The sequence below is a fragment of the Crassostrea angulata genome, chromosome 2 (assembly GCF_025612915.1).
Source record: "Crassostrea angulata isolate pt1a10 chromosome 2, ASM2561291v2, whole genome shotgun sequence".
Lineage (NCBI taxonomy): Eukaryota > Metazoa > Mollusca > Bivalvia > Ostreida > Ostreidae > Magallana > Magallana angulata.
The window spans coordinates 42,259,862-42,283,674 of record NC_069112.1 but is presented as its reverse complement, the minus strand read 5'-3'; the positions used below and the strand labels follow the sequence as shown (position 1 = coordinate 42,283,674).

Sequence of the window (23,813 nt, the reverse complement as noted above, 5' to 3'; positions counted from 1 at the left end):
TAACGTATTTAAGTTGATTACCATTGTTTATAATAAAGACAATTCAAAACACACTTAACAGACCTTAAATTATCACTTTGCTCTGTCAAAATGAGCCAAAAAATTGTGTTGTTTTTCTGCGTTATACAATGTCATATTGTCATTAACATAGTTTGAATCAATCTTCATTTATACAACTTTAAAATTTAGGTATTCATTACCAATCAAATGATTTTGAGTTTAATGTAGAGCATGTTGGGTAGAAGTGTATGTTTTACAACTGAACACCAAAATGGCGCCCTAAGACTCCAATATAAGACTGAATCTTTGGAACTAGGTTAGATTGGTGGGGGGTGGATGTGGAGTATAAACATTTATAATTTGAATCATTTATTGTTATTAATTTTAATTTGTCAATGAATATTAGTTATTGATCCCAAGGTAAATATATGACTTCTGACCATATCTCAATAGATCATCTGTCAATTATGCAAGGTTTAATGTAATTTTTTTTAAGAATAACATTTTTTACCAGTTTATAAAAGTTTTTAGACACCCAAATTATAATTTGATTTTAATAGATCATTTGACAATGAAGGGGGGGGGGGGGGGGGCAGTTTATATTTAAGTTTGTTTGGGGGTGGGGGTTCCAAGTCATATATTTCAAAATTTTTAATGTAATTTAAAATAAGACTAAGCCATAATACAGTCATGAACATGAACATTAAAGTATACAAAGGAAGTATTTCAAAACATAAATGATTGATCTATATCTTGGTCCTAAAATTGAATCATATGTCATGTACATATTATATTATTGTTTCTTTGTTAAAGTCATTTTAGATGGTATGTAGGTCATGATCCCAAGTGCTCTTCCTGAAATTATCAAATATCATAAAAACCATTGAGATTTCCACCTTAATATAAAGATATTAGTCCTCCTTAAGTTATGGCGCATCAGATAATTATACCCCCGCTCCGAAGGAGAGGGGGCATACTGTTTTACCCTTGTGTGTCTGTCTGTCTGTCCGTCTGTTTGTCTGTTCGTCCGTAACAAATATTTCTGTCGCATTTATCTCAGCAACTATTTATCGCAGCATATTTTATTGCTTGAAATTTTTACACAGTGTTCGTTAAGGCATGTCATATTGTGGGATGTATTTTTGTACCAATCGGAAGACAACTTCCTCTTAAATGACGGCTTTGCTTATTTTTTAACAAAATTTTTTCAAACAAATTTTCGTCAACGATTTCTCAGCAACTGTTTATCGCAGATGCTTGATATTTTTACCCAGTGTTTGTTAAGGCATGGAATATCGTGGGATTTTTTTTTGTACCACTCGGACGTCAACTTCCTGTTAAATGACGACTTTTTTTATTTAAGCTAAAATTTTCAAATTTTCCTCAAATATTTCTCAGCAGCTATTTATCGGAGATGCTTGAAATTTTAACACACTATTTGTTTAGGCATGCCATACTGTGGGATAAATTTCTGTACCAATCGGATGCCAGCTTTCTGTTAAATGTCGACTTTGCTTATTTTGCATTTTCACATCAGAGCGGGGGTATCACTAGTGAGCATTGGCTTACAGATATCTTGTTATGGCATGTAAGTCATGATCCTAAGGGGTCATCCTGACCCCCTTAGAATCAGAAATTGTCAATTATCTTTAAGTTATTGATGTTTGATGATCTTATCTCTATTTAATCTTTATTATGAAGTCTCCCGAATGAAATTTAGAGACTTAATTATTGTTTTTGTACAGTTCTTATTATATGTATTATTATTCTCCTTTTTCCTTATTCTTCTTTTTCTTCTTTCCCAATCTGTACTTGTTTCTCAGAGATAGGTGAACAGAATTGTACAAAACTCTAGGATACGATAGGCAAGCATATCTAGTTGTGCACCCTGGTTTGATTTTTCTCGTTTTGGGTTAGACAATTACTTCTCTAGGGGGGGGGGGGGGGGGCAAAAGGGTGTGGGTTCTAACATTGAACTTTATGGGAAGAATCATAGACTCTATTGTAAATAGTAACTTGAAAACGGACAAAGATAACAATATAGGGTTTTCATAATCATATATTGACTGTTACTGGCAATATATAGGGTTTATTAGATCTGACCCTTGGGGTCATCCCTACCCCCTAGGAATTGGAAATTACCTTACATCTCAGAAACTGTTATAATCATGACCCCTAAACCATATATATTCTTGTTTCTGATGTCAAAGGGCACCAATGTTATGTAGGTCATGGGCCCTGTGGGTGGTCGTGACCCCCCTCGAACAGGAAGTGTACGAATATCTCGAAAAACGGTTGAGATCCCCACCCCTTAACCAGATATATTTTTGATCCTTAAAGGGCATGAAAGGATATGTAGCAAATGGGCCTCAAGATTAAATTTCATTTTTCAAAACCTTAATGCACATCTATAGAACAGCGCCTATCACATCCCAAGATATGATGTGTCTATCCATTAAATCATAAGAGGATTTCTAGGATCTCTGTTTTTTTGGAGTGATAATTAACGTCAATGTTCTGCTACTTTTTGACTCCCTAGTTGACATTAAAATTTTTAAAACCTTACTGCACATCTATAGAACAGTCCCTATCATATCCCAAGATATGATGTGTCTATCCTTTAAATCATAAGAGGAGTTCTTGGATCTATGTTTCTTTTTGAGTGATAAACGTCAATTTTCTGCTACTATTTGACTCTCTGGATGAAATTTAATTGTTAAAAACCTAATTGCACATCTATAAGACAGCCCCAATTATATCCCAAGAGATGACGTAGCTACTCCAAAAGTTGTAAGAGGAGTTCTGGGAACCATATTTTTTTTGTAAATAAACGTCATTTTTTTGTTGCCCACGGATTCCCTTTATGAAATAAAAATTATGAAACCTGATCACACTTCAAAATGACACCCCCAATCATATTCTAGAAGATTATTTGGCTACTGCCAAAAAAATGACTTATTTGAAACCAGTTTTTTTTGGTAAAAAAAAAACATAATTTTTCAGCCATTAAACGACCCCCAGGCCAACATTGAAAATTCAGAAACCTTTTGCGCATCTACACGATACCCTAAAACATATTCCAAAAGATGATTTGTCTACTGTGGAAAATGTAGGAGTTCGAAGAAGAAGGTTTTTTCTAAAAAAAAAACCGTCATTTTTTACACATTTTTTGACCCCCAGGATTACCAGAGAATTTATGAAACGTTTTTACAAAACAACATGACACTCCAAATTAAACTCCAAGAGTTCAGTTTGCTGGCTTATAAGATGTAAGAGCAATTTGAGAAAGTAAAACGTGACAGACGGACGGAACAGGGTAACAACAATATACCCGAACTTTCTTTAGAAAGTACAGGTATAATAAATTATATTTCCCGAACAGTTTGTTTATTTTTACTGTCCATTGGCGAGAACTTCTGGATTTTGATGATAACACCTCTCAGATTAGATGTTGTTTACCGTCGGGAACTATGAACAAAACGAAAAGTTCAAGATAAGTAACTTTTTCTTTTTTTTCTTGTAAGACCGTAAACATTCCTTTTATTTTTTTAAATGTATCTTTAATGAAAACGTACAATAGTCTTTGAAGGATTGAAAAATTGCGTTAAAATTTGATCAGCGAGGTCTTACATTTACTTCGTTTAATTCTTTATAGCCGTGTTCATCATATACGGAAACTTTCGTTAGGTTTATATAAATACTTTACTGGGACATATTAAAAATGTTAAAAAAAAATTACTCTATTGCACACTAACAATACTTTTTTTGAACATTTGTGAAACTTTTTAAAGTCAATACAGGAACTATTCAGCGAAACATTTTTTCTTATTTGGAATAAAAGGATTTTTAAAATAAAGGATTTAAATGTTTTTGATTTTATTTTAATCATAAGTACACTAAATTCAGCAGTGTGTGGACATCCCTGCTGTTCTTTTAAGCGCAAGTGTGCAGCACTCCCTGCTTGCGTTAGGTTGCGCTATTGGCACTAGTGTGCGGTCATCCCTGCTTGCGTTAACGTCGGTACCTGTTGAGGTGCGTATGTGTGCGGTAACCCCTGCCTGCGTAACATTTGGTTCCTATATATGTGCAGGCGTGGTGATTGAAATCTGCACTTATAACTATTGGCAGCAATCAGGGCTATCATATTATATCTCGGGTACGGGCCTGCGGGGGAACACAGGCATTGACCCCCTTGTACATAACATTTGGTGGCAGCGGTTGGATCCCCTGCAATCGCTGCGAAAAAAATGAAAGACGTCGACAAAGAAATATCTTTCTTAGAGGAGAACTCTGCCGAGATGAGCTAGCGCAGCGACATCCTGAAAACCTCAACGTCAAGACCCGCTACAAACAGAAACTAGTGGGTATTGTTTTTTTATACAAAGTCAGCTATATGTTAGATATCATCCATATATGATACAGTTTAGAAAATGAATTAACTTGAGACACAAGATTGGTCAAGGTCAAATATTATGGAGGCGTGCACTCCTTCTCAATACCATCTACCTATGTTCCAAGTTTGAAGCCTTAATGTCAAAAGGTATCCAAGTTACCACCAAGACAAAATTTAATTATTTTTTCTTAATTTGACCTTAAGTAAAACAAGGTCAAGGTCAAATATTAATCAATAGTACACCTCAGTGTATTATAATTGTTCTTTGTGTAAAGTTTGAAGTCCTTCTGTCAAAAATATTTAGGAGGTGAACAATGAAGTTTTTTCTAATTTGACCTTGAAATAATTTTTTTAGGTCAAGGTCAAAACTTTTGGTAAGGTTGATCTGGACTAAATACTATCTATGTATGATACAAGTTAAAAGATTGTATGATTAAGGAGTCTTGTGTTATGGTCCGGACTATATTTTTTTATAAAACCCTTGACCTTGAAGAAGATAATAGGTCAAGGTCAAAAACTTTGATAGCGTGCACTTCTTCTCAATACCATCTACCTATATTCCAAGTTTGAAGTCTTAATGTCGAAAGGTATCTAAGTTACATGTACCACCCAGACAAAACTTTATTATTTTTTCTCAAGTTGACCTTGAGTAAAACAAGGTCAAGGTCAAATATTAATCAATAGTACACCTCAGTGTATTATAATTGTTCTTTGTGTATAGTTTGAAGTCCTTCTGTCAAAGAATATTTAGGAGGTGAACAATGAAGTTTTTTTTTGATTTGACCTTGAAATATAATTTTAAGGTCAAGGTCAAAATTTTTGGTAAGGTTCAACTGGACTATATACCATCTATCTATGATACAAGTTAAAAGTTTGTAAGTTTAAGGAATCTTGTGTTATATTCCAAACTCTATTTCTTATAAAGCGCTTGACCTTGAAAAAGAAAATAGGTCAAGGTCAAACATTTTGGTAGCGTGCACTCCTTCTCAATACCATCTACCTATGTTCCAAGTTTGAAGTCTTAATGTCAAAGGGTATTTAAGTTACGGCTTGGACAAATTTGGATGAAGAAGAATAAGAATAAGAAGAACTATACACGATCTCGTTGCGAGCAACGAGGAGGTCTTCCGTCTGATTTTAGTATTTGAGATATATGTTCGATCTTGATTTTGCTATTTAACAGCTAAACATGATCTAGAATAGAAAAACAGGGTATACATTCTAAGGGCCAGATACGTTTTTGTTTCAGGGATAAGAGCTTTTTTCAACAAGTGTTTAGAAATCCGTCACCGTTCTTGAGATATCTGAGAAAAAAAACGTTTTAGGGGCCAGTCCCTTATCTCCTTATTTGAGCTGCTGAACCAAATTTTGAAGGTTGCATTTTGTGAAGTACATCATTATGAGCACCTTTTCTTCTATACTGCATTTCAAAAATATTTTCCTTTTTGAGATATAGGTGGTCATAGTTTATGGACTCTTGATCCCTAAAAAATCCTTATTACATAACACATGAATAAATCATTATATTACTTGGATACATAACTGTAAGATAAACATATTTGCTTCTATAGCCTTTCATAAAATTTCCCTCATCAAAGAGCCACAGATGAACATTTTTAGAGCCCTTTAGTTCCCTAATTTGCAGGACCAGCCCCTTTTTCTTGATATCAAATAAAAGGTCATTTAAATCTCAACACATTTTGTTCAACAACTGTTTAGAAATTCGTAACCGTCCTTGAGATATATGATAAAGAACATTTTAGGGGCCGATACTTTAACTCCTTATAGGGGCCGTTTAACCAAATTTTGAAAATTGCATATTATTAAGTACATCATTCTGAGTATCTTTTCTTCTATAATGCATTTCAAAATATTTTTCCTTTCTGAGATATTGGTGATCAAAATTTCTATAATTTTGGCTCCTAAAAAACCGTTATTTTGTAACACATGATAAAATCATTACATTGCTTGGATACATAACTGTAAGATAAACATATTTGCCTCTATAACCGTTCACAAAATATCCCTCAGTAAAGGGCTACAGATAAAAGACTTTAGAGCCCTTTGGTCCCCTAATTTTAGGGGCCAGCCCCTTTTTCGTGATATTAAATAAAAGGTCATTTAGATATCAACCCATTTTGTTCACCAACTGTTTAGAAATTCGTTACTGTTCTTGAGATACATGATAAAGAACATCTAAGGGGCCGATCCCTTAACTCCTTGTAGGGGCCGTTTAACCAAATTTTGAAAATTGGATATGATTTAATACATCATTCTGAGCATCTTTTCTTTTATACTGCATTTCAAAATATTTTTCCTTTCTGAGATATTGGTGATCAAAATTCTGGACTATTGGCCCCTAAAAACCCCTAATTACGTAATACATGATAATATCATTACATTGCTTGGATACATAACTGTAAGATAAACATATTTGCCTCTATAACCGTTCACAAAATATCCCTCAGTAAAGGGCTACAGATAAAAGACTTTAGAGCCCTTTGGTCCCCTAATTTAGGGGCCAGCCCCTTTTTCTTTATATCAAATAAAAGGTCATTTAAATCTCAACCCATTTTGTTCAACAATTGTTTAAAAATTCGTTACCGTTCTTGAGATATATGATAAGGAACATTTTAGGGGCCGATCCCTTAACTCCTTGTAGGGGCCCTTTAACGAAATTTTGAAAATTGGATATGATTTAATACATCATTCTGAGCATCTTTTCTTCTATAATGCATTTCAAAATATTTTTCCTTTCTGAGATATTGGTGATCAAAATTCTGGACTTTTGGCCCCTAAAACCCCTAATTACGTAATACATGATAATATCATTACATTGCTTGGATACATAACTGTAAGATAAACATACTTGCTTCTATAACCGTTCACAAAATATCTCTCAATAAAGGGCTACAGATGAAAGACTTTAGAGCCCTTTGGTCCCCTAATTTAGGGGCCAGCCCCTTTTTCTTGATATCAAATGAAAGGTCTTGTAAAAATAAACTTTTTTTTGCATTACACGTGTTAACAAATTTTTTTTCAGAAAAGAGATAAATTAAGAAAACCATGAAAAATTACGACGTTTTTTTAGTCTCAATTTTCGGGACCATGCGAGCTTTAACGGCTTTTGAGCATGACAAATATGAATACCAAATTGCACATCTACAAACTCTTGTCTACAATCCCTGAAAGTTTGAACTCAATATCTTTTACCGTTTAGGAGGAGATCCCTGGACAAGCCGACCCTCTGAAAATCGCTAAAACGTCATTTTCTCAAGAACTGAAATGACGTCATCAAAAAAAAAATGTATATTAAGTTCGGATTAATATCTATTAGATCTGTAAATTTCATAAAAATCGGTTCAGCTATATCCGAGAAATCGCCTGCACAAATTTTGTAAGAAAAAAAAAATAATAACTAGAGCAAAGCTCGTTGCAAAGCAACGAGTAGGGTCTTCCGTTAATGTCGGATGTAAAGCTGGAAGTTCCTGTAAGAAGCAGAGCTCTTAAACCAATAACAAGAGTAACTTAAATATAAAAGATGAAAAAAAATCGAATTATTCCTGGTACGACTTAACAAAATACGAATGATTTTTAGTACGACGTAACAAACACCTTTCCGATTTCAAGAACGACTTAACAAAAAAAATCCGAATGTGTTGAAGTACGACTTAACAATTATTTTTGGTACTAGTTAATTTTACTTTAAACATAACGCTATTTTTTAAACCAAGGACGCGGAAACAAAATTTCCGGAAAAAAATAATTTTTAAACCCCGATATCTCTGTAATGCATCGTCCGATTTTAAAACGGGTTTCGGTTTTAAATTAAGCTTAATAAAAGCTTCTTTGCTGCTTGATGATTATTATCAAATTATTGGTCAGAAAAGAGTTATTATGAAAAGACTTAGTAGCCCTTCTGGCCCCTAATTTGAGGGGTCAGCCCCTTTTTCTTGATATCAAATAAAAGGTATCGCTAATATAAACATATTTTGTTCTACAAGTGTTCATGAATTGTAAACCGTTCTCGAGATATCTGTACAAATGCATTTTAGGGGCCGATCCTTTAACCCCTTACCGGGGCCACTTTCAACAAAATTTTTGGTATCATATTGTTAAGAACATTATTTTGAAGAACTTTTGTTCTACATTGCTTTTAAAAATAGTTCTCCTTTTTCAGATATTAATGATCAGAGTTTTGAGTTCTGGCCCCTTGAAACCCCTTATGACATAATATATGACTTAGGTATGGTAATGTATAGATTAAAAGCTGTACAATGAACATTTTTGCTTCTATAATTAATAACAAAATATTGTTCAGTAAAGAGTTATTGTAAGAACACATTAGAGCCCTCTTGACCCCTAGTTTGAGGAGCCAGCCCCTTTTTCTTGACATCAAATGAAAGGTCTTGTAAATATAAACATATTTTGTTTAACAAGTGTTCACAAAATGTTTACCGTTCTCGAGATATCTGTACAAATGTCTTTTAGGGGCCGACCCTTTAACTCCTAAATGGGGTCATAAACAAAAACATTTAAGGTAGCATATTGTACAAAACATTATTTTGAATAACTTTTGTTCTACATTGCTTTTCAAAATATTTCTCCTTTTTCAGATATTAATGATCAAAGTTTTGAACTTCTGGCCCCTTGAAACCCCTTATTACGTAATATATGACCTAAGTATGGCACTGTATAGATAAACAGCTGTACAATGAACATTTTTGCTTCTATAATTGATAACAAATTATTGTTCACTAAAAAGTTATTGCAAATAGACTTTAGAGCCCTCTTGGCCCCTAATTTGAGGGGCCAGCCCCTTTTTCTTGATATCAAATAAAAGCCCGTGCAAATTGAAACAGCTTTTACATTACATGTTTTAACAAAATATTTATACGTCAAAAGATATTACGGAAAATGTGCGAAAATTTTGTGAAAAAATATGGTGCTAATTTTCAGGTTCAGGCGAGCTTCTAGGCCTTGCGCATTTTTCGCAATTGGAAGCATGGAGGGAAATCTACAGACATTCATCTACAATCCCTGCAAATTTCAAGCTTTTATCATGATTAGTTTCAGAGGAGATGCGTGGACAAAATGACCCTTAAAAATTTACAATATCGTCCATATCTGAAACTGGAAGTGACGTAATCATTTGAAATTTTAATAACCAGTAGCGACATTGATGTTTTATAAATCCTAAAAATTTGGTGTAAATCGGTTGAATAGTTTCTGAGAAATAACGCTCCAAAAAAGTCAAAAAAAGAAAAAAAAGTATAATAATAAAGAAAAAGAAACCGTAGAATAACAAAAGGGTTTTCCGTTGAAAACGGAAAACCCTAATAATAGGGAAAAAGAAACCGAACGAAAACAATAAGGTCTTCCGTTGAAAAACGGAAGACCTTAATAAGAAGAATGAGAAGAAGAAGAAAAAGAAAGTCGACAAAAACAATATGTCTCCCCTTTGAAAGGGGAGACATAATTCTAGTGTAGATACTATGCGCATAGTTTCTGATACTTCTCAGAAGAAAAGAGAGCTGTCTTTGCGTACCAATTACACGCCAGCTTTTCATCTTGAAGATGCTACCGCTGCGTATGAGATGGGGACATTTCCTAACTTTGCTCTAATACGAGAACAGAAGCGCACCCGCGGAGCAACGACCAATTCTCTGATTCTTATAGGATCTACGAAGAGTCGGAGAGGAAAGTGGAAAGAAACATAGGCCATAGGCCATTCGCTAGCGACTCTAATCCCGCGCACAAGCCAGACATTAATTGGCAGACCGACTCGCTTCTACCCGGTGTGACGCACAGACAATCTTCGGGTGAGACTTGAAAGCCCTGCAAGAGGAAATAAGACAGACAATGCCATTGCCAAGCAATTTATCAAGTCAGCTATATGATGGTAGCGGCCTTGGTTTGATGACCATGCACGTTTTGAAACTGCGTTAACAAACACGGCTGATATGATGCCAATAAAGGTTTATACCTCGCAGTTTCCTTACGTGGCAATGCGCAGGGAGTCTTTGGAAATGTGCCAAGAGATGCAAAACGTGATTCTGATTCCCTCGTTCAAGCTTTGGTGATTCGAGATGATCCACCAAGCCAAACCGAGCTCTATAGAGTCCAGATGAGAGAAAGACGTCAGAGAGCGGGTGAGACTCTCCCCGAGCTTTGTCGTGCTTTCACAGATTGTAAAAAACGTCTAATTGCCTATGCCAGCCGCACTCTATCATACGAAAAACAATATTGTGTAACAAGGAAGGACATCCTGGTAGTGGTGCATTTTTGTAAATAAGCACTATCTGTATGGCAAGCGATTAACAGTGCGCACAGACAATAGATCCCTACGCTGGCTGATGCAATTCAAAAATCCGGAGAGGCAACTAGCGCGCTGGCTACAAGTGTTTGGTGAGTTTGACATGAAGATTGAGCATCGGCCTGGAAGCAACGAAACGAAGATGCACTCAGTTGTATTATGTGGAAGCATTGTGGTTTTACCAGCGATTGGGTGTGCTCTACGGGCATTGGCCATGTAAAAGTCGAGTCAGGAGGTGACACTGTGTGTAGTTTACAAGATTAAGACCCGCATATCAAACAAGTCAAATAATTGGTGACCAATCTCCGCAAGTCTGACTTCGATGTAGTCAGCGGAGAGGGCAGATTTCTGAAGTCTTTGTGGTCTTGTCCCTAGAAATCCAAGACAACATTTTGTACCGAGGGTGGAAGAATTCTGACAAAATGTTTACAATGCAAGCAATACTTCTCTACTCAGCAGGACATTTAAGAGTGCGTAAAACACTAGCAACACTTCGGGAGAGGTACTAATGGCCTGGTTTGCAGGATGATGTGAGAACGTTCATAGCAGGATGCGACCAATGCAGCCGAATTAAGGGACCATTGAAGCATAAAAGAGCGCCAATGCAGATTTCCAAAGCTGGAGCTTCTATGGAGCGCATTGCCACTGATATTTTTTGAGAATTGCCAATGACAGCCAAAGGTAACAAGTAAATATTTGTCATCTCTTATTATTTCTCCAAATGTACGGAGTGTTTTCCTATACGTAACATGGAGGGAGAGACAGTGGTGCGCATCATCGTGGAACAGGTCATCACTCACTTGGGAGTCCCATATGTAATTCACTCAGACCAGGATTCCCAGTTCAAGAGTCCGCTTTTCAGCGAGATGTGCAAATGTTAGGACGTGAAGTTGCGACCCCGTAAGACATGATGTACGAAACACCAAGCAGTATCATAGTACCCCACAAAAGATGAGTGGAAAGAACCTACGCTGTCCTGTGTGAGGGAAAGGAGAGATAAAATGAATTATGAGTGTCCGGACTATGATTACGTTCCCAGAAGTGATATGGACTAAAAGCGCCACTCGGAAACGCACAACTCTGACAAAGAGAAGCCCAGGGAATCGTTTTCAAATTAATAGGGCTGAAGGAGCCACGTACAAAGGCCAGCGCCTCTAAGAAGAAGAAAGTCAAAGTGCCAGAGTTTGCCCCTCCTAAGAAAGTATTTAGAATTTCTACGGCTTCTTCAAGCGCCGGGAAGAAGAGAAATGTTGGTACGCACACGTAACAACCGGAGCTGTGTCGATGCGGCATTCAGACGTAGCCACGAAGAAGGTCCACCGCGTACGGACAAAAGTTACCACTTATCGTAAGGATTATCGCAAAGTGAAGGCGACCAACGAGGACTGAAGACTGCTAAATCAAGGCCAAGACCGATTTTTTTTTCACAAAGGCTGGTAGTCTATGTTTGTGCAATAACATTCTTATGCGCGGACGCATAAAGCTGGTATGGGAGTAATGAAGCAGACAGCTATTTTTAATTTGTATCTATTTCAATTATATTGTTTTGCGTTATTGTCCTTGATTTAGCGAATCTTAGTTATTCAGTAAATGTGTCCAATGGAACCAATTATTGTGATGATTATTTTTATACAATAATAAATAGAATATGTAAACAGGGTGTTGTGCATAAGTAGTTTTGGATTAGGTCGTATTAGTGTTTTTTTTTTATTTCCTGTTATTAGATACTTCAAATTATTTTCGGCCGGCAAACATATAGGGACAGTGACAATTGCGTTAAGTAATAAGACTGTTCGGGGTTACACTTAAACAGGGACGGCTAGATTGAGTGTATGGACATCCCTGCCCTAATTAATCTTCGTGTGATCAACCTACGATACAGAGTGTGCGGTAATATCTCCTCTGTATCGCAATAATACCAGTGTGCGGTCATCCCTGCTTGTACTGATGGTTGTTGCGGCGGAACACTAGTGGGTGGTCATCCCTGCTGATGTCCTGGCCTTTTTAGCGCAAGTGTGCGGTCATCCCTGCTTGCGTTAACCTTGGTACCTGTTGAGTTGCGTAGGTGTAACCCCTACCTGCGTAACGTTGAGTTATTGTATATGTGCAGGCGCAGTGTTTGAAATCTGCACTTGTAAATATTGGCAGCATTCAGGGCTATCCGATTCTATCTCGGGTATGGGCCCGAGGGGGAACACGGGTTGACCCCATTGCACGTTACATAATTGCTTCAGAATAAAACAAATGTTCTAAACTTTCATAAGTTCTATTAATGCTTTGTAATTGTAAACAATACGTAACGAACACAGATACATGCATGTACACGTGAAGTTAATAATGCTTTATATTAGTCTCCTACCGGTTTCACAGGACAGGACTATGGTTTTCCTCTGCGTCCGTCCGTCCGTCCGTCTGTTGTATGTCTGTCCCACTTCAGTTTTTCACATTTTTCTTAATGCGTTTGAGAATTAATATGAAATTTGCTGAACAGCTTCAAAATGTCAAACTATAGATCAAGTTTACACTTTTTAGCGTCTAATTGACATATTTTAGATAAAATTATTTATTTTATATTCCAATTTTTTAATATTCGGGTTCGATATCGGGTTTGGTGTGTATTGAATAAAAGAGGAAAGTATGTAGTCAGTATTGAAACAGTGCAATACTTGTATCATTCTTTTTATTGTTTTTAACAAACACATAAGTTATGTATAATAGTGTCAATCATTGTGTTGTAAATTTAATCGACAGTTTTTTTTGTATTATTACAATCGGGTTGGTTATCGGGTTTTTCTGTTGATTCGGGGTACAGAAAACGGTAAGAAATGGTACTCTGCATAACAGTGCATGGTTTTCACAAATTTCTACCAGCAAAAAATTCATGCACTTGGCGAAATTACAGGGAAAAAAATGAAGAGTATTATTTTACGGATTTTGTATTTAATTTGTATATCAACTATGTAGATTGAATTTCCTCTGTTCTTTAATCTCTGATTAAAGCACAATATCTTCGAAGCTTTCATAGAATAATTAAACCGGTAGGGGACGTGTATTGCTTATGCAATACTCACAAAATGCTCGTTAAAAGTATTTCTCACCTAATTCACAGTGATAACCTTGATACCCAGGTTTACATCCCTGGCAGGCGCCCGTCTCTATGTGACAGTATTGACAGTTGACATCAGGACAGGGAATGGAGCAGTTAGATCCGTAAAACACTGTTGATGGGCATCCTGTACATGAAATGTTATTTATTACATACATGAATTTTATTTTGTTATGAGTATATTCAATCTGTTCTTAATGAAAAAAGATGAAAGAGGCGTTTATTCACGTGACAGTGTATGTTGTTATTTGGTAATGCATGAAAATTTATCAAGACAATTTCAAATTTAACCAGAGACACATTGCGGTTTTTTTTAAACAGACACGTAAGACCCTGTTGCTTGACGCCTTTGTAGGTTTTAATGTTATTGCTTGTGATTGTAGGCAAATGTTCCATGTGGAATATTTTTTTTTAATAAAAAAAAATAGCAATTTGAAAAGTTCACCGGGATATGAAGTTGGTTGGTCACGTGATCAAATCCTGTGAAGCCCGAAGGGCTTCTCAGTAGATTTGATCACGTACCAACCAACTTCATATCCCGGTGAACTTTTTAACATTGCTGTTTTTTACCTGCATTTGCATTTGAAAAAGACAAATCGTTCAGAACTGTTAAAATTACCGAAATGTTATGTTTACAAAAATCTAAGCGACAAGCGATAAGCGCGTGCTGTGAACATTGTGTCATCACGAAAAAGTTCATTCAAAATTGAACGGTTTTGCTATTCTATAGGTTCATATAAGGAAATGTATTTGAAAATGTAAATATTGGATAATGTTTCCATATAATGGCAATATTGATTGGATTATAAAAAATATGCGTACGTAGCATTCATAAGAAATTGCATGTGCATGACAAGACCGTAATGGAATTTCAAAAGTTCAACATTATGCATATCATTAGTTTTCAGCAATTGGAAATGAAAATGAGAAACGGTACGATCAATGTATGCATATCTAAGAACAACGAATTGGACAATGTGTAGCAAAAAGCATTCCCGTGTACTTGACAGGATTTGGCACAGTTAAATTTACATTTACATAAACATAAAAAAAATATAATAATAATAAAACTCAGTGCATGTAATCTACATATTGTTTGGTTAACTATGTACATGTATTCAAATAACAAAAATCACTGTGCGGCCATTATTCACTCCTTTCCATGTAACTCAAGAACAATAAAATTAGTCAAATGTATACCAAGGAAATGTTTTCATTTTTCTGGCTAGCAAGTGGTATAGCAGAATTAGAAACCGATACACATTGATGATACACGTGTGATAAACCAGTCATGCGATTCACTATTATCAATCTAAAAAGGGTGTGCATGCAATTGGAAACATCACACAGTGAACAGACGGAATGTCCATTATTAAAAAAAACCGATATTGCATTAATGGTAAAAAAAAATCAATGAATAGCCAGTAAATCACTATTTTAAAATACCAATCCTTTTTTCCAACTTAAAGACTATGACCCAACATCTTGGCTAACCAAGGATTTTCAATCCACTCCGCTCCCCATAAACCCTTGGCAGATCTTATTAAGTTTATGGGGAGCGAAGTGAACCAAAAACTCTGGCTTGCAAAGATGCTGACCTGAAAGTCATACATTTGATACTATGGTAGAAGTACTCTCATCAGCCATGCATTTGACCATGCCATAAAATTGTGTGCTTTTATATAATTATAGCAATACAACGGAAGGTGTTTAGAAATTGTATAGATATTATAGAGATATAATACACTAATCAAATTATTCAACCAACCAACTTAAAAAATATAAAGAATTAACAACACCAAATAACACATTGTAAAGGTATCAATGTTATATGTTCAGTTATTCATATCGCAACGTTAACCTCGTCCTAATATACATGTAACATCCCTGACCTTTACAGGAAGAGGATTTGCAATTTACTTTCGTTGATTCTAAAAGAAATGTTTGGAATACAAGAGTCCTATCACTAAGTCATCTTTATTTTGATTAAATAGAAAAAAAAGGTTTCTCTGTGCCTAGTTTAAATAAGTCACGTCGATATTAAAATTGCTAAGCATACCATCTTACTATTTGAACAATATTTGATAGCTTTATTGAAAGTGACAATACGTTGTTTATTGATTAAACCCAAAGGGTCTACAAACTAGTTTATTGTTTTATGTTTTGACAATAAAAGTAAACATGTCACAATATAAGAAAAATATTTAAGATATGTTTTTTTAAAGGTTAATGAAATTATAAAGAACACTAACCATACACCTCTACTTCACAGAGGTTACTCCATACATAACTATGATAACCGTAAGGGTAGACAACTCCTGGTAGTCTCTCGTTGTAGTAGATGACATATTGTCCATGAACAAAGCAGTTTGTTGTGAAGACAGGAGGTATTGTGTTTATTGTAAAGTTGTCGTCCTTGAAACACAACGTTCCCTGTAATCTATCCGTGGTATTGGAGACATACACAGAGAATCCAAGAAGACGTTCTGCTATGTACACCCGAAAGGTGGAATCTGTACAAAACGTTATCGATCCAGTGAAAAACAAGTTTATATGATTCTTTTTTACAATATCAACTAAAACATTGCTAAATATCAACTGCACTACAGGCGCAACATTTTACACATTCTCCATGCACGTATCAACTAAAATAGCTAACTGTTTAACGCACACTTACATTGAATACATATGCAAGTTTCATATATTTGTCGTTTAAAATAACAGCACCCCCATCATTTATTATAATATCAAATTCAATGGTGGCGGCTAAACTCTGAGAATTCTCTGAGTTTGTTGTGAAGACAGGAGTTAGTGTGTCTATTGTGAAGTTGTCGTCCTTGAAACACAACGTTCCCTGTGATCTATCCGTGGTATTGGAGACATACACGGAGAATCCAAGTAAAGAGTCTGCTATGTACCCCCGGAACGCGAAATCTGTGCAAAACTGTATTGATACAGTGAAAACAAGGTTACATGATTCTTTTATACAATATCAACTAAAACATTGCTAAATATCAACTGCACTATAGGCGCAATGTATTACTTATTGTCCGTGCACCTATCGATTATAATAGCTAAATGGTTTAACGCAAACTTATCATCCAAAAACAGTTAAAGTGCCCCAATTTTTTTCAACACACGGCTCAGTACAGATATCGCAGGAATTGTATAAAGTTGGATAAAGCAATATCTGAATGACCAGAAAACACACATAAGAGATAATTTGATGGGAATGGACAATACAATATATTTCAAAACAAGTTTGTTGAACAAGCAGCGTAACGTAATTCACAAACAAGGTTGTAAGAGTCAATATGGAAATAAACATAACAAGTAAATAAAGTTATCTTATTGAAGGGATTTTAACAGTTTAACCACACAAACTTTGATTTTTTCTTCATATATTTCAGAAAATCTTAACATATTTCTAGTCTCTTCCCGCTTTACTGGATCTTTCAAAGAACAACGATTATCACCATTTTTCTGTACTAGGAATCCAAGTTTTGTCTGTATGTGCAGTCCATCTAAAGGACATTTCCAGTGCTTGCTTTCTGTAAAACTATTGGTAGGAGTTTCACTCTCACTGCCTTGACAAGAAACAAAGCTCATACAACAAGTTATCCACTATTTGCTAGCCATATGGTACCAAATGGACGTTTTTGAACATGCGTCCAAGAAACATGAGCTGCACGGCCATTACAACTCAAACCCCCCACCCCCTGAAATAACAGCATAATAACATCTTCTTTGCGATAGTTATCTCAAACCTTTGGTCTTTTTTGTTCCCAGTATTTCTTTTAAAGCTTTGCATTTTTATTCTAGTCATTGTATGAAATTAAAAGATTAGTTATGTATTGTCGTAAAATACGTTACACTGTTGTAAATAACGTTACACTCTTAACAGACTTCATCCTGATTTAAACACCCAGCGAATCAATGTTTCATATTTATAATATCAAAGTTTAACCTTTATTCTTCATTCTCTATATAAAATTCCAATAACATCATTAAAAACCAAAAAGGTTTTTTTTTTTTTTTTCAGTCAGAAATAAGCATAATCACACTTCTGACGATTGCGTACACTACTGTAGTAGTCAAAATGATTCCCACGATTAAACTTTTTTTTTCTACAAGTGCATGTATGTTAAACGGTGTCAATGAACAAAATGTCATGGTGATTTTGTCCCCAGTTACGATTATTTTGCAATATCAAGTAAATTTATTATAACGTAAATCACTGTGACGTAGTTCAAAGTCCTGGCTTTTAACAAAAGGCCGGGTCTAATTTGTTAAGCACTAGGTATTTGAATGAGTTTTTATATGAATTTCTACTGATATAATTATCATTTTAAGAAAAAAAGGACATTTAAGGGGTCATCTCAAAGCTTGTTAATTTTTAAAATAGGACCTTATGGGATTTTGCTTGAAATGTATCAATTTTGCACATTTTTTACATTTTATTTTAAACTTTTGCCCTAGGGATTTCTTTTTTTTTTTTTTTGTTCTATATATTAAAGTTATTGCAAAAAGGCATCAAATTGTCCAAAAAAAAAAAAACACTTTCACCTCCTGGTTTGTTCCAAGGGTCTTATCAAAGTTATTGTTTTCATGCCTAAGTTCCCTGTTTGTCAGATTATGGCTATTTTTGTATTTGACAAAGACGGAAATGGTGTTCTTTATACTATTATTAAAACATTCAGACATATTTAAGTAATAAATAAATATTAAGCATCGCATATTAAGGGTCATTATTATAAAATACATGGTTACTGTCTTGAAATAAATGAATCACGCTATATTTAGCCGGTAAAGAAAACGTGACAGAGGTAAAGTTTATACTTCGAGACATTAAAGTTTATTTCACAATATAATATCAATTTTACGCATCAAACGAGCTATTTTCAACAAATTTCGCTGAATATCTGCAGTTGAAACTCTCACGCCATGGCACCAACAAAGCAAAAAGATGACGTCACAATACAAATGAAACGTTGCACGAAAGCGTGCATACTCGTTCTGTACTCAGCCTCGTTAATTAGAACATAAAATAAAACTGCGGCAGTTTAAAGCATTGTGTATGTAGTAATTATGATAGGCATCGGTGTGTTTATCAGTCAGATTAGTTGTAATTTGTAGCATTCAAGTATTGTGTGCAAGATTGCGTAACGTAACGTCACAAATTCATGTAAAGATGGACAATTTTCGGGATTGGTGATTTTTTTTGAAAATTGGTATTTTTTGTTAGTGAATCATATTTTTTTTCTTCATATATTTGTAACTTTGTGATCAGTTTTATCCATTTAACCTCACGGAAATGCATATTACAATTTCATTATTATTGCAAGAAAATCGTTACGTAAATCACAACATTAAATGAGACACTTAAGTTTTTGATTGTATTTTTTTCTTCGGCCAATAGGGAGAAAGCTATAGACCAAATAAGTAAAGTATATCCTTTGATAATTATAATATACATCACTTTGCTTCCTATATTGTTGCTTTTATATTATTGTTTTTGTACCTAAATACGACCATTCTCGTTTGTGACATCCGGTTTTCATCACATTTAGCTTATAAATTATTTATTTTAGTACAGTAAATAGGATTAATATATCGTAATATCTTAATGCATAAGTCAGTCATCCCCTCAACAACTAAAGATGGAGAGTTTGGTTTTCAAAAATCGCTTGTGACAACGAAAACTGGTTTTGGGACACTTTAACTGACTTTAGATGTTATACGGAATACACCTGCAAGTTTCATATATTTGTCGTTTAAAATCATACCACCATAATTTATTATAATATCAAATATAATGGTGGTGGCTAAACTCTGAGATTTCTCTGAGAAAAAAAATAGTGACGTATTATTAAACCATTTCTATATATAAATAAATTATAATACCGTATTTTGAACATTTTAACTGGTATTTTTTTTAACAACACTAGTTCTATACCATTGTGAATTAAAAGTACTGGACACAGATATAATATCAAGAGTATTATAAAATGTTCAGCAGCTATCGTATGACATTGTTGTTAGAAAGAGTTGTCAGAAAAAAATATAATATTTGAATAATTAGAACTTCCTTGTTTAAATCTATATACGTTTATATGTCATAGCGATTCGATCGCTCAAACAAATTTGAATTCATTCAGTGCCACATATTGCATGAGAGAGTGTGTGGCAATCAGGGCGGTCTGGACCATCTCTTAAAAACTAAGCACGTATAATCCAAACAGTAAAGAACATGAAAAGGCACCTAACGCCTTCTTGTTTAAAAAAAACAAGAGATGTTTGCGAAACACTTATGTCCCCTCCCGTGGAAACATCCAAAAAGAAAATGAACATAAACTGTAAATAACTCTGTCGAAAATTGCTTTATCATACCCAAAACCAAACTTGTCCTAGATATTATTTAGATAAACCCGTATACCAAATTTCAATTCAATATGTGCACCCTCTGCGAAGAAAATGGGCGGAACTGCAAATAACTGGAATTTCTCTACATCCAAGGGCCGTAACTCTGTCGAAAATTGCTCGATTGTACCCAATATCGGACTTGATCTAGATAGTATCATGATAAACCTGTATACCAAATTTCATTTCAATATGTTCATCCTCTTCGAAGAAAAATAGCGGAAACTGCAAAAAACTGGAGTTTTTCTACGTCCAAGGGCCATAACTCTGTCGAAAATCGATCGATCGTACCTTATATCGAACTTGACCTAGATAATATCAAGATAAACTTATATATTAAATTCCATTTCAATATGTTCATCCTCTGCGAAGAAAACCGAGCAAAAAACTGCAAATAACTGGAATTTTTCTACGTCCAAGGGCCATAACTCTGTCGAAAATTGCTCGATCGTACCCAATATCGAACGTGTCTTAGATTTTACCATGATTAACCTGTATACCAAATTTAATTTCAATATGTTCATCCTCTGCGAAGAAAATGAACTGAAAATGTTGATGGACCGACCGACAGACAGCATCAAAGCAATATGCCCTCCCTTCTTCGAAGAGGGGGGGGGGCATAAATAATATCACTTGAACCGCAATAAAAACCTTAAGGTACACAGTAAATATAATGTTATTGATAACCATCGTGAGGAGATCACATTAAAAATTTCTCAATTTAATCCACAATTCCTTACCCCTTTCATATCTGACCCTTATAAAAAAAAATTCATATGATTAACAGGAGCTATACATACAGTACCTGGCCATAATACAGTACGCAAAATAACGGCCGTGTCAGTAAAACGTTTTCACACTTTGAAGATATGTTTGTTATATTTTCACACGAATAAAAGAAAATTTATCTTACCTTATCAGTACTTAGTAATATATCCCTTTGCCTTTATTACAGCCCTTAATCTTTTAGGAATTGACGTGTACAGATTTTTTATAGTGTCGGAAGTGATCGAGGCCCATATGTCTTTATCAACGCGAATCAAGTCCTGTCTATTTTTGATTTCATGTAAGCGGTGTTCTAAACGAATTTTAATTGTTCTCCATACATTTTCAAAAATGTTAATATCTGGTGATTGACTTGGCCATGTAAGTGTATCTATATAATTTTCATCTTTCCATGCAACTGTCTGTCTAGACTGATGTACGGGGCAGTTATCTTTATGCAACATCCACGGACTATCACTGAATTATTTCGCAACAATTGGCCACAAATCGTTATACAAAACAGAAATATACTTCTCAGAAGTAATAATCCCCTCAATTTCGGTCAAATTTCCCACGCCATTGTATGATAAACAACCCTACAACATGGCTGATATGCCAGAGTGGGGGGAGTGACTGCTGTACATACCAAGACATGCGGGTTAAAATCGCACTCCAGATTAATTATATTTCCTCCAAACATGAACTTTCCTGTCCTTGCCGTTAACAACTTTCATATTATCGCTAAAGATGACTTTCTACCAGCTTTCTTCAACTGTCCAAACTAATTTAGACCGACGCCAGGAGACTCGGGATTGACGATTGTACTTTGATATCGTTATTTTCTTGGAAACAGAGCATCGGTGATAACACTGTTCCTTCAATCTACGTCGAACTGTTCTGCTAGAAACTTGTTCAGGTACAGAATCATTAAAAACACTGGTTAAATCTGACAAAGTCTGCCGCCGATTTTTCAGAACCAATCTTTCCAAAACACCCCCCCCCCATGTCCGACACCAATCTCTTCCTTCTCGATTTTTCCTTGTTTTCCACTGAACCTATATCAGAATTATGTTTGAACACCTTCTGCACAGTATTTGGGCTAATTCCAATCAACTATGAAATTTCCGGATACTTAATCCATTTTTGCTCATACTAACAATCGTCTGCTTTTGCTCTGTTGACAGGTCTTTCCCTTTAGGAGCCATTTTGTTCGACGTATTTTTATTCTAAGAATAGACAAGTGGAACCCTTATTACACGTGACGTCAGTTATGACGATAATGTATGGATGCGTGTGACTGTCAAAACTTGTCACTCTACAACAACCGAAACATCTAGAATTGACATTTGTGTTTATTTATTTTGATATTACGGTGTCCATTTTGTGTACTGTATTAAGGCTAGGTACTGTGCTAAGGTTTCTTTATCGTGCTAGCGCCGTTTTTAACACAACATCTAATATTGGACATCATTGGTTCGTTTTAAAAAAAACACCAGGATATTTGTGCCACAGAGATCATTTTTTAAAATAATATTTACCTAACTGTCTCTTAGTTTGTTTTAATGAATAACATGATTTTTGAGCCACGAAGATCATTTTAAAGAATAACATATACAATATTGTGGCTCATAATTTAAAAAAAAACTATGTTATTTACAGTAGGTAAAACTTAAAACTGACAATCAAGTGTCACTCTAAAACACGCTAATAAGTATATCATGATTGTAAGGATCATCTCTTTACATACAGTAATTTTATCTGGTCGCTATGTCGGATATTGATGTTGAATATATATGTACGATTATTGTGTTAATCTGCATTTAGGGGGTTACTGTATACTGAAGTACAATCTGGAAAAAAAGGGTTAACACAAAGACTATCGTTTGATTTCTATGTTGTATACCTGCTATGATTCGATAAATTGCGGTTTTAGATGAGGAACAAGTCTGCTTCGTTAAAACTTTGCGCGAACGGTTGTCGTATAATTTTGAAAGCATTGGACATGTTCGTTAATACACGAATCTTTATTAATGAAAACTCCATACCGTTACTTTTTAACTTTAGGTCATGCGTTGATGTATTTTCATACATTGTGCTGTATCAAGATTGACAAAATCGTCAACTGAGATTCAGAACCTAAAGGTCAGGTTTTAGGCTTGAAATTTAAGGTACTGTATCAAAAGTACATACCATTCTGTTCACTATACTTAAGGCTGTTAATTATTTTGTCGGACGCGTTTTATAACTACAGAAGCACAAAGTGCAAGATGATCAACCTTTCGTTTTAAGGAAATGTAATTAATTTCGTGAAAACTATTTGTATTTTGTATGTGGCTATTATAAGTGTTATTCATACCAACAATGATCGAAAATAATTTCATGATTCGTTACTATTAATTGATAATGAACTGTTTAAAAATAAAATGCAACAATAAATGGAATATTATAATGAAACGAAAACACCTTTATCAAACCCCTTCAAAACCCACAGATTTCATGAAAAACTTATCTTAGTATATGTGTTATCTGGTGTTGCTAAATTATTATTTCAAACTAAGTCACATTGCAAATATGTAAGTGATCTCCGTGTAACTGCAAACCTTACATCAAAAGACTCCTTGCATATCATCTCATTTTAAAACATGAACAAACATATCTATAAAGTGAATTAAACAAACTATTTAATTCAATGTCTAATTTTCTCTTCAATTGTTTTGGTAATTTTGATTTAAAAATTGTAAATGTGTTTGATCATTTGTTTTAGTTACTGTTCATGTTCATTGCAGCCCTTGAAACAGTTTAATTTTCTCCAG

General features: G+C 34.8%; 1 protein-coding gene across 1 annotated transcript in view; it reads right to left on the bottom strand.

The window, feature by feature from the left end:
* The window catches only part of LOC128174352 (multiple epidermal growth factor-like domains protein 10), a 214,972-nt gene that overhangs the window by 91,748 nt on the left and 99,411 nt on the right, over positions 1-23,813 (bottom strand). Inside the window, exons 11-12 of the mRNA XM_052839919.1 lie at positions 16,068-16,301; positions 13,808-13,942 (exon numbers count right to left, since the gene is read on the bottom strand). Of these exons, the coding sequence (XP_052695879.1) occupies positions 13,808-13,942; positions 16,068-16,301 (369 nt within the window). The remainder of the gene's footprint in view (positions 1-13,807; positions 13,943-16,067; positions 16,302-23,813) is intronic.